Source organism: Mytilus galloprovincialis, chromosome 3 (genome assembly GCF_965363235.1).
Source record: "Mytilus galloprovincialis chromosome 3, xbMytGall1.hap1.1, whole genome shotgun sequence".
Classification (NCBI taxonomy): Eukaryota; Metazoa; Mollusca; class Bivalvia; order Mytilida; family Mytilidae; genus Mytilus; species Mytilus galloprovincialis.
Window position 1 is genome coordinate 68,533,316 of NC_134840.1, and position 18,588 is coordinate 68,551,903.

Consider the following 18,588-nt stretch of genomic DNA (forward strand, 5'->3'; position numbering starts at 1 on the left):
CCAATTTTTCATAGAATTAAATACTCTCCATTGATTCCCAGTAGAATGAAATCTCCTGTGCCATTAAGACATTATCCAAATTCATCTCCGATTCCAAAACAACACATTTCTATCAAATCCACATCTCCAACTCCAGTGGTTAGACTATTTGATGCAACTCCAGAAAATGATTGCACAGGTTTAGATTATGGATCAGAGACTTTATACCCAAGTCAGTCATCAGGGAAAATGACCCAACGGTTATATGTTAATGCGAAAAAAGTAAAGAAGAAAACTACACCCAGAAAAGACTTGTTACGAAGACTTTAAACTGATTTTGTTACCATCTTGTATTTGCAGTATTAGGACAATGTATTATGATAATCTTGAAACTTGCATTATTTCTTATGATAATAATGGAAATATTTGAAACCATTACTTAAGAGCAATTTATATATTATGATTTAAATTCTTTTTCTTATTTTTTTTATCACATAGCAGATGGCTGTGAATGAATTTGTTTGTTGTTTTCTTTATATCTTGTTATAAAATTATATTTTTATATATATATATCTTTCTTCTTAAACATTGAAAACTTCTTTTAATAATAAAAGAAATATTTTGTTATTGTGTCACAAATTATTGATTGATGTACACAAATATATACAAATTTAAAATATACAGATAATTATCAATACCCAGCCATTTGATTACTTTTCATATTTTACCACTACTATCCATTTGTAAAATAAACCAAAAACATATTTTGATTATCAGAAGTTCAAAGTATTATATGATAAAAAAATGACAATTATACCCCAGAGAAAGAAATGGGGTGTGAATAGACTGTGTCTGTCTGTTCCAACCGTTGTATCTCTCTGTATGTGCAAGTTGCTGTTAAAAAAAAGCATGGATGGAGGTTAATGATACTTTTCATTTTCATTGTCCACCACAGGACAATGTGTCTCATACAAGGTTGGAATTTCTACCTACAAGGTCATGGTCAAAAACTTAGTTCAACTTTATTCGCCATTTTCAAATATACAAAGTCCAGCTCAGAATTTTTGAATGTTTTGGAAGAAAATTATGATGCTTGATAGCACTGTTGCCTTTATAGTGCAAAACAGCAATGGGCAGTCTACTTGTCAGTACAGGGTTTTTGCCATGCATTACAATACACATTAAACTTGTGGTAATGAGACATCAATAAAAATATGATACCACCAACAAAAAATCCACAACATTTTGTAGTATGTTTATATTTACACCCTGATGTGCCATAACATTTAAAGGAGATAAATTCGATCAAAGTGCCAGGAATTTCATATGTAGCTATTACATGGAAATTAATAGTTGTATGGACCATGATCCTTCTATATTAAAAAGAATAGAGAATGTAAAACGAGAATGTGTCCAAGAAACAACAACCCAACCAAAGAGCAGATAAAAACCCAAAGCTTCTAATTTGTCGTCAATGCCACAAGAAAATCTGACATCCAAAGACTGGCTTCAGCTGACCCCTAAACAATAATATATACTTGTTCAGCAAAATGGATGCCACACTAAACTTTTAAACATACAAATGAACAACAAATTGAAAATAATATATAAAGCTAATGGTTCCTGACTTGGAACAGAAGAAAAATGCAGCAGGGTTAACATATATTTTGTGAGGTCTCATACCCTGTTACTACCGGTATACCTCTGCCCATGTCGAATAAACAACCACATAGTAGACATGTTATTACTTATATATCAGAAACTATTAGCCATACAGACAAGGAAATGGTAAAAATGTTAAAGATCATCAAGGTTCATTTTTAGCTCACCTGACCTGAAAGGTCAAGTGAGCTTTTCTCATCACTTGGCGTCCGTCGTCCGTCGTCCGTAAACTTTTACAAAAATCTTCTCCTCTGAAACTACGGGGCCAAATTTAACCAAACTTAGCCACAATCATCCATGGGGTATCTAGTTTAAAAAATGTGTCTGATGACCTGGCCATCAAACCAAGATGGCCGCCATGGCTAAAAATAGAACACAGGGGTAAAATGCAGTTTTTGGCTTATAACTCAAAAACCAAAGCAATTAGAGCAAATCTGACATGGGATAAAATTGATTATCAGGTCAAGATCTATCTGCCCTGATATTTTCAGATGAATCGGACAACCCGTTGTTGGGTTGCTGCCCCTGAATTGGTAATTTTAAGGAAATTTTGTTGTTTTTGGTTATTATCTTGAATATTATTATAGATAGAGATAAACTGTAAACAGCAATAATGTTCAGCAAAGTAAGATTTACAAATAAGTCAACATGACTGAAATGGTCAGTTGACCCCTTTAGGAGTAATTGCCCTTTATAGTCAATTTTTAACCACTTTTTGTAAATCTTAGTAATCTTTTACAAAAATCTTCTCCTCTGAAACTACTGGGCCAAATTTAACCAAACTTGGCAACAATCATCTTTGGGGTATCTAGTTTAAAAAATGTGTCTGGTGACCTGGCCATCAAACCAAGATGGCCGCCATGGCTAAAAATAGAACATAAGGGTAAAATGCAGTTTTTGACTTATAACTAAAAAACCAAAGCATTTAGAGCAAATCTGATAGAGTTTAATTGTTTATCTGGTCAAGATCTATCTGCCCGGAAATTTTCAGATGGATCGGACAACTGGTTGTTGGGTTACTGCCCCTGAATTGGTAATTTTAAGGAAATTTTGCAGTTTTTGGTTATTATCTTGAATTTTATTATAGATAGAGATAAACTGTAAACAGCAATAATGTTCAGCAAAGTAAGATCTACAAATAAGTCAACATGACCAAAAGGAGTTATTGTCCTTTATAGTCAATATTGAACAACTTTTCGTCATTTTTGTAACTTGTACAAAAATCTTTTCTAAAACTATGGGCCAAATTTAACCAAACTTGGCCACAATCATTACAAGTGTATCTATTTTAAAAAAGTGTCGAATGACCCTGCCTGCCAACCAAGATGGCCGACATCAGTAAATACAGTAACAGGTGAGCAACACAGGCTCTTGAGAGCCTCTAGTTTGTTGTTCTTTATGTTGATGAAAAAGGTAATCAAAAGGATCAGAAATGATGTTCCAGGAACAGTGGTCATAGCTCTGAAACCTTGCTTTAAAATCCCAGTGCCTAATCACAACTGCATTTCTTCATATGGAACTTTAAAAAAGTTTTAAAACTTTAGAAAAGTTAGAAAGGTCAAGGTCATCTGTCTATAACTTTCAAAAGAAAAAGGTTATTTTCAGTGATCAAAAGTCAATTCTGGGTAACAAAATAACCATATTTTGGTGATTTTTTACTCTTTTCAATCAAATAAGAGGCCACTTCTAGTTTCAGATATTTTTTATTTATGTAGGAAATAGGAAGATGTAGTATGATTGCCAATTGCCCCACAAGAGACCAATTAACACAGTTATTAACAGCTATTGGTCACTTTACGGCCTTGAACAATGAGTAAAATCCATACTGCATAGTGAAAGTATTAAATACCAGAAAAAATACAAATGTGAGATAATTTAAATGAGTAAGCAAACAACCTGATTTATGTACAAAATAATGAATGCAAAACAAAAATGATAACAGCAACAAATGACAACCACTGAATTATAGACTCCTGACTTGGGACAGGCACATACAGAATACGGGCTTGTTAAACAAGTTTGAAGGCACTTCAATCATCCCCCCTAAACCTGGAACAGTGGTGAAACAGTATAACATAAGAACAAATAATAAAAATCATTTGAAAAGGGCTCAACTCATCAGACTGTCTGACAGATTACAAGGTGGAAATACATCGAGGTCACTTGGCAGGGTACTTAAACATCTCACAACAAATAGATACTAGATCTGAGAGGTCTCACAGTTATTGACAGCTAGTTCAAAGCCAGTAACAACTAATAAAAAAATCATGCTTCTAAGACTAAAATATCAATCTTTCAAGTGGATTTAGTGTAAAGACATCATTAACAGTCAGAGAAAAACATGACCTTGTGCATTCTCAAAATACAGGTATCGACAGATTGTAGAGCCATGAATGTGTATATGTATATGAAAATAATATTTAGTTTGATTGTAACTTACTTATAACAAAATCAATATATATACCAATAGAAACAATATTCAAAGTTCTAATAATAATAGTATTGAATTGGTAATCTTTAAGAATAAGTTTATTTAAAGAATCGATAAGTTTACTCAATGGTATCTCAATTTTAGGGCTCTGTAAACAACATCACTGTAAAAATTAGGATGTGCTATCCCATTGGAAATCTGTTTTGTTCAGGTCAAACCAAACTTCCAAAGCAAATCTTTAGTCTGTATAGTTACCAGTAAATGAAATATTTAGTGAGAACCAAAGATATTTCCATTTACAAAAAAAAAGGTATTCTTAAGGTGGTACCTAACACTACAGGGAGGTAACTCTGTAAAGTCAGCTAAACGTTTTAATTACGTTGTGTTGTAAAGGGAATATTAAGCTTCTCAATGATCAAAATTGGTGTTTGTTAAACTGCTATATAACCAGTGTATTTTTTCTGACAAAACGGTTGGTTCAAAATTTTTGATTTTTTTATATTTTTGTTGAAGGGTCAAAGTAAATACATTGTCAAAATTTTATGAAAATTAAACAAGCCAAATTAATTTTAGGGAAAGGAAATACCTTCTATTTGTTCTTTTGATAGATTTTTGTTTTGTTTTTCAGACAGTTACATGATGTATTTTCCTACATTGAATCCCTTGGCAACAAGTGCTCTGTAAATGAACTGAAACCTCAGTAAGTATAACAACAACATCATGTATAGTAGTTGTCTCATGTGAAATCATCTCCTTATTTTTTTTTATATTTTGACTTGTCAAAAATGAGTTTTCTTCTATTATTCATTAGCCTCTTAAGATCTTAAAACTATTAAACTTTTTCAATTTCAATTTCTTTATTGATTTTTAATATTTGCATTTTTTTATTACGAATCTTCACTCGATTTTTTTTCTCAATAAAATAAAGTCAACCAAACCAAGTGAATCAACACATTTTAATACTTAGTTCAAGTACCGGTAGAACTACTACGATGGATATCATGATATGCTACAGAACTTTGCCTAAAACTCTGAAAATGTAAAAGAGAAATATTCTAATGAAATCATAATGTTAAGTTATTAACCTGATAATTATTTCATTATAAAATGAAACAAGTGGAATAAAAAAGGCTTTACAATTTAGTAATTTAGATTTTTTACTCTTTCAACAATCATAACTGTATTTTCAGTACAACAAAAGATATTATGGTTCGTGCAGAGCTTGCATCCTTAATCTGCAGTCTTTGTCCTACCAACAAGACACATCAGGAATTTGCCATAAACTTACTGAGAGATTTGATCAAACAGTACAGAGCAGTCCAACTAGAAACTATAACACCAGGAACTATAACTAATTCATTGGAACATAGAAAGAAACACAGACTGTTACAAATTGTGTTTTTATTGGAAACATTTCTAGTCCAGGTATTCAGGCACTTCCTTACATTGGTTTGAATAAATTCATTTATTTCCAAGGCAAATAAAAAAAGAGAATTTGCATGCAAAAGAAATTCTATATTTTAACGCTTCTGATATCATACAACAATAGGTATTTCTATGAATTTGCACAAAAAGGGAGAGTTTGTGTAGAAAATAATTTAGATCCTTGCATTAATGCTACTTTATATACCGTACTTGAAAAGTCAATGTGATAAAGTAAAGTTCTGATTATAGAATTCATATGTTAGAATGAATCAAATTTTTACTGACATTTATCCATCCCCTTCACTTAAAATTTTTCAATTAGTTGCAAAACAAATTTTCCACTTAGGAGATAATTGTATTGTATTTTAAGCTCCGACGGCATCAATTGGGGATTTGATGGTCGCAAATTAAGTTTACTGGCGACGCGTTAGCGGAGACAGTAAACGGGTATTTGCGACCATCAAATCCCCAATTGATGCCGTCGGAGCTTAACATACAATATTGTTATCTCCATTCTAATGAAACTGACAGAAAACAACGTTAAAACATGAATTTAAAATCTGTCATATACCGTCTGCGCTTGCGCGTACGTCCCAACAATTGCCAATCGATGCCATGTAGATAAGTGACGTTATCCAATCAAAATGATCGTTACAAACGTGGTTGCACTAGAATTACACATTGATGGATGTTTTTGGACAATTTTACAAAGTGAACCAGTGATTAAAATAGATTTGAATTCAATCCATGCTACAAATAATATGTTATTTTTTACATATTTTATTTAATTACAGACAAATTTTGAAGATTTATGGACATTTTCATGGGACTTATTGCACCAAGAATATCAGCCATCTATTCGACATACATGTGAATGGATTTTGCTGAGAATGATTATAAAAAAACCTGAATCTGTAGATGAGCTGTGGAAAATATTTGACAAGGTACCATTCAACATGAAACATGCTTATTTTGTATTAAAATCATATCATTTAATGTTCTTCTCATTACTGTTATGAGATCTGTCATCAATAAACATTAATATACAATGATTATTTCTGATAAGATTTCTGCTTTCTGACCTGATGCTAGGTTAAACTAGTATTTTGAATATTCAAATTAACTCTCATCCCTTTTATCCCAATCAATGAAATAAAAAATGGTACAAAAAGCGCAATGAAAATAACAGAAGAAATCCTTTTGATTGCTGCATGCTAGGTCAAAGGACACATTTAATCTGCTAAAATAGAAATTGTATTGTTTACATTCTTATTGCAGCCACAGTACTTGCAATAATTTAAAGCCCCAGTTGTAGAGGGGGTATTAAGATTTACTCTAGTCCATCTGTACATCAGTCTGTCCATTTTTGGTGGCCTCACTTTAACCGTTTTACAATTATGCCCATTATAAGTGGAAAAAATTGCTGATCTTTTTTTTTGTTTCTATTACTTTTGTTTGCCTCAACCAAATGTTATAAAACTTATACACAATTCCTATCACCACAGAACTCAAAACAATTACAAATTTGGATAGCGTCTCATTTACCTTTCGTGAGGTTAAGTTATGCACCTTTTATAATGTTTTATGCAAGTGGGGGCATCATCTGTGTCACTTGGATACATTCCCTTTTTATTTAAGAATTGACCTTCATGAGCATGCTGAAGATTCACTCTTCTTATCCTCAAGTATATTGATTTTTGTACTTATGATTCAGGGCATTAACACATGTTTTCTTCCAGAGCTTGGCAGGTCTGCCTTTTCCTCCAACTTTCAATTCTTTGTCTCAAGGTCAAGGTTAGAATTAAAAATACATAAAAGCATATCTGCATTGTAAATCTTAAGTTGGTGACGTTTAAATTAAATATATATTTGTGTTTCAGTTAACTGAAAAAAAGAGTACCGTTTTGTGTTCAATGATGTGTATGGTATCACATTTAGGTGTACATCTTCCTAAAAATAAACAGGTTAGTGTGTTGAAATAGACAATTTATGAAATGAATTTACAATCAAACCTGTTTATAAAGATCACCATAAGGACCTTTTAAGAGAGGTGACATTCGAGGTTCAAAATGCCTAACATCACAGTATACCCAAATTGCACCAAGTACCTAAATTGCTATTCAACAAAATAGCTACAGAAGTCTTACAAGTTTTCTTTGAGATAAAATAATTTGTATTTTCATGATTTGACGTTATATAATAAGTAAACATATTTAAATATACACAAAACGTTCACAGTATATATCAACAGATTAAGCATTCACTTGGAAAAGTAAAATCTATGGAAATGTTGCCACGCAATGTTTACAGAATGTCATCTTTTAAAAAAGAGAAATAATATATGTAACAAGCATTCATTTCAAAATGAAGTGTAAGCATGGACTTTAATTGACACTTAACAAACTCAACAATACCAATTATGTCAAGTATGTGCTATTTAAGGAATGACTGTAATATTTTTTCTGTCTATGAAGAAATAACGTAAAAAATTTGGTGCACACTGAATAACGCGCGTAGCGGGTTATTTAACAGTGTGCACCACATTTTTTATGTTATTTCGAATAGACAGAAAAATATTACAATCATTTCTTATAATTTAATTCTAAATTTCATTTTAAACCGTAGAAAACCTTGAAAAAACGTTGATGACGTCACGGTCACATGACTAAATTATGTCTATGGTCTGATAACAAAATAACGTCAGCCAATCAGAAGACGCGTTACATCCAAAATTAAATTATTGACAAATGTGTCTTACTTTATATTATTGAAACATAAAAATGTATGTTAACCTTAAAAATGAAACATCTAGTATGAAATGGATCAAAAATTGTTATACTTGTTTTAATGTATCAGGACGTGAAGTTAAGTTTCAGTACTAAAGTAAGAAGATTTATGCATACATATTTTATTCTATTTCAGGAAGAATTTTATACAGCATCATTTCAGAAGCTATTACCATGGTGTATGGCAAATCATTTTAACACAAGAGTGCATGCTGCTGCAACTTTGGTGAAACAATGGAAGCAGTGTGAAAGTTTAAAGTTTACAGAGGTCATGACCTCTAACGCCATAGTAAACTCGTGTATGGCTTTTCATAAAGAACCCAAGTATGTTTGATTCTTACTTTCTTTAAATATGAATTATTTGACTGAATTTCAAAAAAAGAATTTAATTTGATCAGAATAAAAGGAGATGTGAGGTAGCTATTAAAAGACATAAAAAAAATTACCCATACGACTTACATATATGGCCATTTAAATTTCTTTTTTGTTTTATAGGGTTATAATATATTGGAACAATTAATATAGAGAAAAATGCTTTTACTTTACATACATACTTTTCAGAAATTTTTAAGGGAGTACTTTGTCTTAACTTCTTTGCTGAAGAAAGCAAAGTGGTAAGTTTAAAGTGAGACAATAACTGGGAAGTAAGAGTTTTTTAAAACTTTAACTTATTTCAAATACTTGTTCTGAATGTGTCTTTATTGAGAAAGTACAGATTTTTAAAAATCATTTTTTCTGTTATAGCAATTTAACCAGGAATATAGAGAGATTAGGAGAGAACTTTTTCTTCAAAACATTTAATCCCATGGAAGATTTTAATCTTGAGGTAAGTAATTTTTATGTCATTTTATTGTGACCTTTAGTTATTAAACATTATGCATAGGTAACACCAGGAGTTTCGGAATGGGGCATGCAATAAAAGTTGTTAGTTTCTATTGACAAGAACACAGTGTTATATTGCACGAAAGTGACAAAAGGTATGGCCAAGAACAGAAATAATTACCAGTGTTAAGCAGTTTTAAATCGCCCGTTTACAGGACATATTTTTAATTTTGGACGAACCATAGTATTGAAGTAAGTCTGTGCTTTCTTATTAGTACTGTCAATTAAATTGAGGATATTAAAGGAGTACCTTGTAGAATACTCGGCATCTGCATATGCTTGGACTTCCCTTTGTTTAAAAGCAGATAGAGATGATTACACACCAGAGTATATTTGGAGAGCATTTGCAGCTACTTTTGCTGGAAAATAAATTGTTTGTTAATAGTGTTGGCTATATTCAAATTTGATTATGAAACATTTTTTTTCTTTATGATGCCTTTTGCTGCCTTTCCTGTCTCCATAATGACGCCTCTCCCATTACTCCATCATGATACTTTTCCACCCCTCTGTTGAACCTCAGTTGGAACAAATTAATTTACTGCATCAATTTCAGACAATTTTTCAAACTTTACCATGGTTGTTTGGTATACCAGATGATGAATGGATCTCACCACAACAGTTTGAACAGATAATCTCCATAGAGGATTCAAGTGTACCAGTATGCAGTGCTAAAGATGATCTGAAATCTGAGACTCCTGGAAGCTGGAGATTTAAAAACCCAGGTAGCATTAAGTCAATGAAAGAGAGGGTATCAATTTTAGTTTTCATGTACTTTTTGAAGTACAGATTTATTGTTACCAAATATAAATAGGTTATACTAAATTCATAAAATGAAGTATAATTGAAAGCAACTTGAAAAATCCTTCTTATAATAATGTAGACATATAAAATAAATATGAATTTTTGTTTTTCAAGGGCCTTGCCATCAGTAATATTGATATTTTCTAACAATATCTGTAAAGTGACAAACCTGTTATGTAATTGATGCATGTGTGTATATCCATGCAATTTCTGTATATTGACATAGCTATTTTGTAGAAGAGACACTTGTGTGGGTCCACACTAATCAAACCTAATTTTGACAGAAAAGAGTGGCGGTGGCGAAGAAGACAGTGACTTAGAAGACAATGTTGAAGGTGATGTCCAGAAGAAGATAATGCCATGGAAACTAATGTTACCAGATGATGAAGTTCAAGATGAACTGGAATATAGCAACAAAAAAAGAGATGATGATGGTCTTGTTGTTGTTACTTCTTTGATTGACAAAATACCAAATTTAGGAGGTAAAGTTACTTGATATCCTTGAGTGGAATACAGTGGAGTCATTAATTTTCATTGTAATCCAACTTTTGGTGGATTCATGGTGTAGGTGGACCACAAATTAAAATGTTCAACAAATTACAAACTTAGGCAAAACCAGGGCTTCCAAAAAACATTTGAGCCAGCTGGACATTTTATATCTGATCCCGATTTTAATCCCTTAAGACTTAGTCACAAAAGACTTAGTCACAAAAGGCAATTATGGTAATCAGATGGCCATTTCAATGATAATGACATTAGATTAAAAAAACGATTTAAAATTTACTTTGATATGAATTTGATGTATGGATGTAAACTGTTAAATTGGCAGTGTATCATTCAAAGTGTGCACATCAGCGTGCTTATATCTGCCATAGACTCTTTATTTTTGCAAAATGACATGTCAGAAACTTTATTTTCGTTTTTAGAATCACGTTTTTCTAAAACCGGATGTTGACTTGACAATGGTAAAACATGGACCATAAATGGATACGTAAAATCCGTGTACGTTTACAAAGCATGACTGAGTGAAGAAGCTCTTTCCACGTTATTTCTTCAACAAAATACTTGAAATGAACGTTTAGATACAGGTATCAATGATAATTTTAGCATTTTGAAGAAATAAAGGATGCATAATTAAATTTCCCACCTTTGCACATGCGCACACTTGTTCTAGTTCATTCAACGTAGTTCTGACGATTTTTCATTTAAACCTTTTAAAATTTTTCATCAAATCATGTAGATAAACTAATTTCTTATAATTTTAATCTTTTTGACTAAATCAATGTGCTACAAACCGCTGAAATGTAAGAACATAATTGTGAATAGACCGATCAATTTATACGATGTCCGGTACTGAACATAGTTTACCTGTCACATGAACAGGTAGATATCACCTGTCCAACAACTAATTAGCCTTGATTAAAATTAGAAAGTATTGAAGTAGGGGTTGTTTTGATAGTAATTAATCATCATGTCACTTTTATGACCGGAAATGTGTGGATGTTAAAGGCAAAAGGTTGGGTCAAAAAGATCGTGAATTATGTTAAAATGATCGAAAAAGCCTTGAAAACTAAAATGTATATGACCGTTTCATACTTTGCCCAGCCGGACATTATACAAATGTCCGAAATATATGACCGTTTTGGAAGCCCTGGGCAAAACCTCAAAATCAGATATCCTTAAAAGTCTACATATTACTCAATTCACGAAATAAACAAATCCTCAGTTATTATCAGCCAAGATATCATTGAGCAGGATAAATTTTATGGAACACTAAAAAATATGAAGTGAGATAAAATATTTTTGTTTAGAATATGTACTTAATATTTGAAGCTGATGTTGAACATCAAAATTACAATCCATCTACCATTTTCATGCTTGATTGGTCAGATTAATTCTTTGGAATAGGTTAAATTATCATAACTTTTAAAAGCATAAGTTGGAAATAGTATGTATGTCAATTCATTACATGTCATGCATCCAACAGGCTTCATTGACATTGACATTAGGTTTAGAGTTAATCCTCCTGTGAATTCATTCAATAGCATCAGCAGGGAAAAAAATATCTTTGTATATCAGTTTTTGTTTACCAGTATATGAAATTAGAATGAAAACCAGGGCCGTAACTACATGGAGGCAAATGAGGCAAATGCCTCATGTTGGAAATTTCAAAAAAAAAAGTTGTCTTCACATCAAATTGTTTTCTCGGCGAGTGTCTTGCAATAAGCAAGTTCTCTTTACTTTCTGGTGTCGCCCCTGCATGTTTTTTTGTGATCCATGTTTCTAATTTACTTTAATTTTCAGTGTTGATGGTCTATTGTTTGTAGTTTTGTGTCTTTTCTGTATCCGGGTTTGTCTTTTGTTCATTTATTGTCCTACTTTATGACTATAGGCTAAATGTTGATTTTCATTTGTAAATTAAGTAATTTTGTTTTAAACTTGAGTTTTCTTATACCGAAGGACCTTTTGTCTAATTTAAAAACTACATTAAATTGTAAGAATATTTGAAATTAGATCTACGATGACGGGTGAACGGTTGTGTGGTTTGGCAATGTTGCATGTCCACCGATGGCCAGACATTCTGCGAGAAAATATTTTAAGAACATGTTAGGGAGCTACCATTTGATTTTTATGGGGGGGCTAGGATGAAAAATTTTGTCCTGCATTTTTTTTTAGCTGTAATCTCTGTCCTGCCTTTTTATTTTTCACTCTGTTCGGTCCTGCTTTTTTTTTTAGTTTATCCTGACTTTTTATTACCTAAATTGTAGTCCTGACTTTTTTTTTTTGTAAGTGTCTCATCCTGCCTTTTTTTTTTTACTCAAAACTCCTGTCCTGCCTATTTTTTTCAAATTTCATCCTAGCCCCCCCCCCATAAAAATCAAATGGTAGCTCCCTTAGAAGATACGATGCTACTGGACACAGAAAAATTCATGGAGAATTGAACTTAATATAAAAGAATACAAAACTCTTCAACTGGCTCTCTTTTTTGTAGATTAAACTAGTTAGCTGACATGGGTTAAATTTTAGTGAGACCACCAATCTCCCGGTATCAAATCATTTGAAAAAAAACAACAAATGTATTGCCATATGACCTTTTACATTGAAGGGTTAAACCTTGCATTAAGTCGTGTTCAGACCCTTTAATAGAAAATAAAGGAATTATGGATTAAACATGCTCGGGACTAAATCGACCACAAAGTCAATACATAGAAAAAATACAAATTATCAATGGTCAGGGTTTTTATTCCTGTTCTTCATCTTGATAGTCGTTGGAGGGTCTACAACAATGAAAGAATCATTAATACCATAAAACATGGTCAAGATGGTCCCTAGTGTCGACTTAAGCAGTACTTAAAGTATAATACTGCATTGTTATTATATTTAAATTCATTCATAAAAAAAAATCACCAAAGTCTAAACACAATACAAGACAAAAACAGACAGCTCCGATATTAATGATTATGAGAATTAAGATTTTTGCTTTATCCTACATATCGGTTTTTTGATGTTGTCACTTAAACCTTCAAAAAGTCTTAAATTACATTGAATCTATATATTTTGCTTTGAGACCAGAATATTGTCGAAAATAATGGTTCAAAATAAATTGTGTTTCAGATTAAGAAAGAGTCCGGGAAACGCTCAGAATGCACGATTTTGCGTCATTCTTTTCAGAGCTTCTGGGGGCCCCCTGACCCCTCGCTGAAATATTTTTGGTGAATATATTTTGCCTCACTTTTAAAAGAGGCTAGTTACGGCCCTGAAAACTGTGGGTGTAAACAATTTATTACTTGTTGTTATTTATTTCCATGTTTTTTAAAAGGTTTATGTAGAACCAGTGAAATATTTGGTGTGTCTCAGTATGTTATTGGGAAGATGAAATACACAGATGACAAAACTTTCAAAGAGTTGAGTGTAACTGCACATAAATGGTTACCTATCATAGAGGTTAGTTGATGTTTTGAGTGGTAGGAATGAGCTGCTGGAATAGGTCACTTTTTGGCAGCTTTATTATATATGACAAGGTCAAGAAATAAAGATGAAATATATGACAAGGTTTATGATTAAATCTTAAGTATCTGATACTAATCAGATGCAGATATGTTTTTCTCCACAGATGAAAATAAAAACTTGGTGGCCAATGCATGAGATTTAACTGTTTAATATCTTTCAATGGAATAGGATTATCATAATAGCTTATGTTTAGGTTATGTTTTTTTTCCCAATCATATGAAAATGGTGGGGTAATGGATGTCCCAGCAGCTCAATCCTACCACAACAGATCAAAGTGACCCCTGATTTTTGCATGCTGTAAATTAAATTGAGAATGGAAATGGGGAATGTGTCAAAGACCCATTGGTGACTTTATTGGTCTAGTTATTGTCTCTGAAACATTCCCAATTTCAATTCTCAATGTTATTTTTAGTTGAAATAAAAAAGAAATATTAATTCATTGACAATTTTTAAAAAACTGACACACCATATCATACTTTTTAGCTCACCTGGCCCATAGGACCAAGTGAGCTTTTCTCATCACTTGGCGTCCGTTGTCGTCGTTAACTTTTACAAAAATCTTCTCCTCTGAAACTACTTGGCCACAATCATCATTAGATATCTTGTTTAAAAAATGTGTCCGATGGCAGCCATGGCTAAAAATAGAACATAGGGGTAAAATGTAGATTTTGGCTTATAACTCTGAAACCAAAGCATTTAGAGCAAATCTGACGTGGGGTAAAATTGTTTATAAGGTCAAGATCTATCTGCCCTGAAATTTTCAGATGAATCCAACAACTGGTTGTTTGGTTGCTGCCCCTGAATTGGTAATTTTAAGGAAATTTTGGCATTTTTGGTTATCATCTTGAATATTATTATAGATAGAGATAAACTGTAAACAGCAATAATGTTCAGCATAGTAATATCTACAAATAAGTCAACATGACCAAAATGGTCAGTTGACCCCTTAAGGAGTTATTGCCCTTTATAGTCAATTTTTACCAATTTTTCTTAAATTTTTTTTATCTTTTACAAAAATCTTCTCTAAAACTGCCGGGCCAAATTTAACCAAACTTGGCCACCTTATTACTGGGGTATCTAGTTTAAACTAGAGGCTCTAAAGAGCCTGTGTCGCTCACCTTGGTCTATGTGAATATTAAACAATGGACACAGATGGATTCATGACAAAATTGTGTTTTGGTGATGGTGATGTGTTTGTAGATCTTACTTTACTAAACATTCTTGCTGCTTACAATTATCTCTATCTATAACAGTACTTTCTGTGGAAAATGTTATTGAAAATCTTCAAATTTTAAGAAAATTGTTAAAAATTGACTATGAAGGGCAATAACTCCTTAGGGGGTCAATTGACTATTTTGGTCATACTGACTTATTTTTAGTTCTTACTTTGCTGTACATTATTGCTGTTTACAGTTTATCTCTATCTATAATAATATTCAAGACAATAACAAAAAAACAGCAAAATTTCCTCAAAATTACCAATTCAGGGGCAGCAACCTAACAACCGATTATCCGATTCATCTTAAAATTCCAGGGCAGATAGATCGTGACCTGATCAACAATTTTACTTCCTGTCAGATTTGCTCTTAATGCTTTGGTTTTTGAGTTATAAGCCAAAAACTGCATTTTACCCCCATGTTCTATTTTTAGCCATGGCGGCCATCTTGGTTTGTTGGCCGAGTTACCAGACACATTTTTTTAACTAGAAACCCTAATGATGATTATGGCTAAGTTTGGTTAAATTTGGCCCAGTAGTTTCAGAGGAGAAGATTTTTCTAAAAGATTACTAAGATTTACGAAAAATGGTTAAAAATTGACTATAAAGGGCAATAACTCCTAAAGTGGTCAACTGACCATTTTGGTTATGTTGACTTATTTGTAGATCTTACTTTGCTGAACATTATTGCTGTTTACAGTTTATCTCTATCTATAATAATATTCAAGATAATAACCAAAAACAGCAAAATTTCATTAAAATTACCATTTCAGGGGCAGCAACCCAACAACGGAATGTCCGATTCATCTGAAAATTTCAGGGCAGATAGATCTTGACCTGATGAACAATTTTACCCCACGTCAGATTTGCTCTAAATGCTTTGGTTTTTGAGTTATAAGCCAAAAACTGCATACCCCCATGTTCTATTTTTAGCCATTGCGGCCATCTTGGTTGGTTGGCCAGGTCACCCGGCGGACACATTTTTTAAACTAGATACCCCAATGATGATTAAGGCCAAGTTTGGTTAAATTTGGCCCAGTAGTTTCAGAGGAGAAGATTTTTCTAAAAGATTACTAAGATTTACGAAAAATGGTTAAAAATTGACTATATAGGGCAATAACTCCTAAAGTGGTCAACTGACCATTTTGGTCATGTAGACTTATTTGTAGATCTTACTTTGCTGAACATTATTGCTGTTTACAGTTTATCTCTATCTATAATAATATTCAAGATAATAACCAAAAACATCAAAATTTCCTTAAAATTACCATTTCAGGGGCAGCAACCCAACAACGAAATGTCCGATTCATCTGAAAATTTCAGGGCAGATAGATCTTGACCTGATGAACAATATTACCCCATGTCAGATTTGCTCTAAATACTTTAGTTTTTGAGTTATAAGCCTAAAAATTGCATTTTACCCCTATGTTCTATTTTTAGCCATGGCGGCCATCTTGGTTGGTTGGCCGGGTCACCGGACACATTTTTTAAACTAGATACCCCAATGATGATTGTGGCCAAGTTTGGTTAAATTTGGCCCAGTAGTTTCAGAGGAGTAGATTTTTGTAAAAGTTAACGCAGGACGACGACGGACGACGACGACGGACGCCAAGTGATGAGAAAAGCTCACTTGGCCCTTTGGGCCAGGTGAGCTAAAAATGTGTCCGGTGATTTGGCCAACCAACCAAGATGGCCACCATGGCTAAAAATAGAAGATAGGGTTAAATGTCGATTTAGGCTTATAACTCTAAAACCATAGCATTTAGAGCAAATCTGGCGGGGTTAATTTGTTTATCAAGTAAATATCTATCTGCTTTGATATTTCGAGATGAATTGGACAACTGGTTGTTGGGTTCCGGCCCCAATTGGTAATTTTTAAAGAAATTTTCAGTTTTTGGTTATAATCTTGAATACTATTATATATAGAGACAAACTTCAAACAACAATAATGTTCAACAAAGTAAGATCTAATAATAAGTCAACATGACCACAATGGCCAGTTGACCCCTGAAGGAGTTATTGTCCTTTATAGTAAATTTTTAACAATTTTCATTAATGAGGGTGGTAAAGGGGGGGTGCTTGCACGAAAAAAACGTGAAATAAGACATAATTTCACGTTGAACGTGAAATAATTTCTGTAATGAACGTTGCACGAAAAATGAATACTTTTATTTGAACCTTTTGTGACCTTCTTGTATATATTAACTCTTTGTTTTACTTGATATTCCCGATTTAGTATACACATTTATGATATAATTGGTTTACGGCTTTTAAAAAAGTATTTCTTGACGATCCCTGCCAAGTGTTTGAATTTTATTTGAAAAATACCGAGCACGCAAAATAAGACTTTGAAAATCACGATGCACGTAAAATTAAATAAGCAGAACACGTTGAACGAGGCACCCGTCTTGCACGACTGTACGTCAAATAAAAAAGTAAAAACACGTTGAACGTGAAATAAAAAACGGCGATCACGTTGCACGAAAATAACCCTTTACCACCCTCATTAATTTGGTAAATATTTGTAAATTTTTACAAAATATTTTCATTTGAATCTAAAGGGCCAAGTCTATATAGATAGAGAAAATTGTAAGTAGCAAGAATGTTCAGTAAAAGTAAGATCTACAAACACATCACCATCACCAAAACACAATTTTGTCATGAATCCATCTGTGTCCTTTGTTTAACATGCACATAGACCAAGGTGAGCGAAAACAGGCTCTTTTAGTTTTCGAAAAAAGAGTAGGCTAATGCCGCTACAAGTCAGCACTCGCTCCCGCAAAGTGGAAACGGCAAAAGTTGTTTCCCAAACCACTATAAATAAATATGTTTAAACTAACAGGCTCTTTTGAGCCTCTAGTTTATTAATATAATAACAGATGTCTACAGTAGTAGTTTGCAACAAAAGAACTCAAACTATACTGTTGAATGTTGTAATGAGCATGAAAAGGTTTTAATTGTAAGATGAAATTTTGATCTGATAAAAAGAGTTATAAATTGATTTTCATCAAAATACTCTTTTAGTAGAAGTTTTGTAAAAGATGTCAGAAATGGGCTTTAAGTATGTGCTGTTTTTTATATAGGTTTATCAAGAATTACTTCCCCAATACCTTACTGAGAAGAGACAAGAGGGATATACATTGATAGGAGTTGAGCAGACGGCAAATAGTGTGTCACTTACAGACTTCACATTCCCTAAGAAATCTCTACTGGTACTAGGGTATGTAAAGAACTTCACTTTATTTATTTTAGTTAAAGTGATTTATCATGAGTAGAATAAGATATTTATTAAATTATATCCTGGGCAGATATTGAAGGTAATGGTCACATGATAGCAATATGGAAAAAGTTATGGTTACCAAACCAGTAAACTTGCCTTTTGCATTTCCCATTCA

General features: G+C 32.6%; 1 protein-coding gene across 3 annotated transcripts in view; it reads left to right on the forward strand.

Moving 5' to 3' along the window:
• LOC143068733 (tRNA (guanosine(18)-2'-O)-methyltransferase TARBP1-like) overlaps positions 1–18,588 on the forward strand; it is a 43,649-nt gene that overhangs the window by 23,436 nt on the left and 1,625 nt on the right. For all 3 annotated transcript variants that reach the window (XM_076242999.1, XM_076243001.1, XM_076243000.1), the window contains 10 exons: positions 4,701–4,772; positions 5,263–5,497; positions 6,292–6,441; positions 7,378–7,461; positions 8,420–8,607; positions 9,028–9,109; positions 9,719–9,887; positions 10,251–10,448; positions 13,787–13,911; positions 18,277–18,413. In XM_076242999.1, coding sequence (XP_076099114.1) covers positions 4,701–4,772; positions 5,263–5,497; positions 6,292–6,441; positions 7,378–7,461; positions 8,420–8,607; positions 9,028–9,109; positions 9,719–9,887; positions 10,251–10,448; positions 13,787–13,911; positions 18,277–18,413 — 1,440 coding nt within the window. The remainder of the gene's footprint in view (positions 1–4,700; positions 4,773–5,262; positions 5,498–6,291; positions 6,442–7,377; positions 7,462–8,419; positions 8,608–9,027; positions 9,110–9,718; positions 9,888–10,250; positions 10,449–13,786; positions 13,912–18,276; positions 18,414–18,588) is intronic.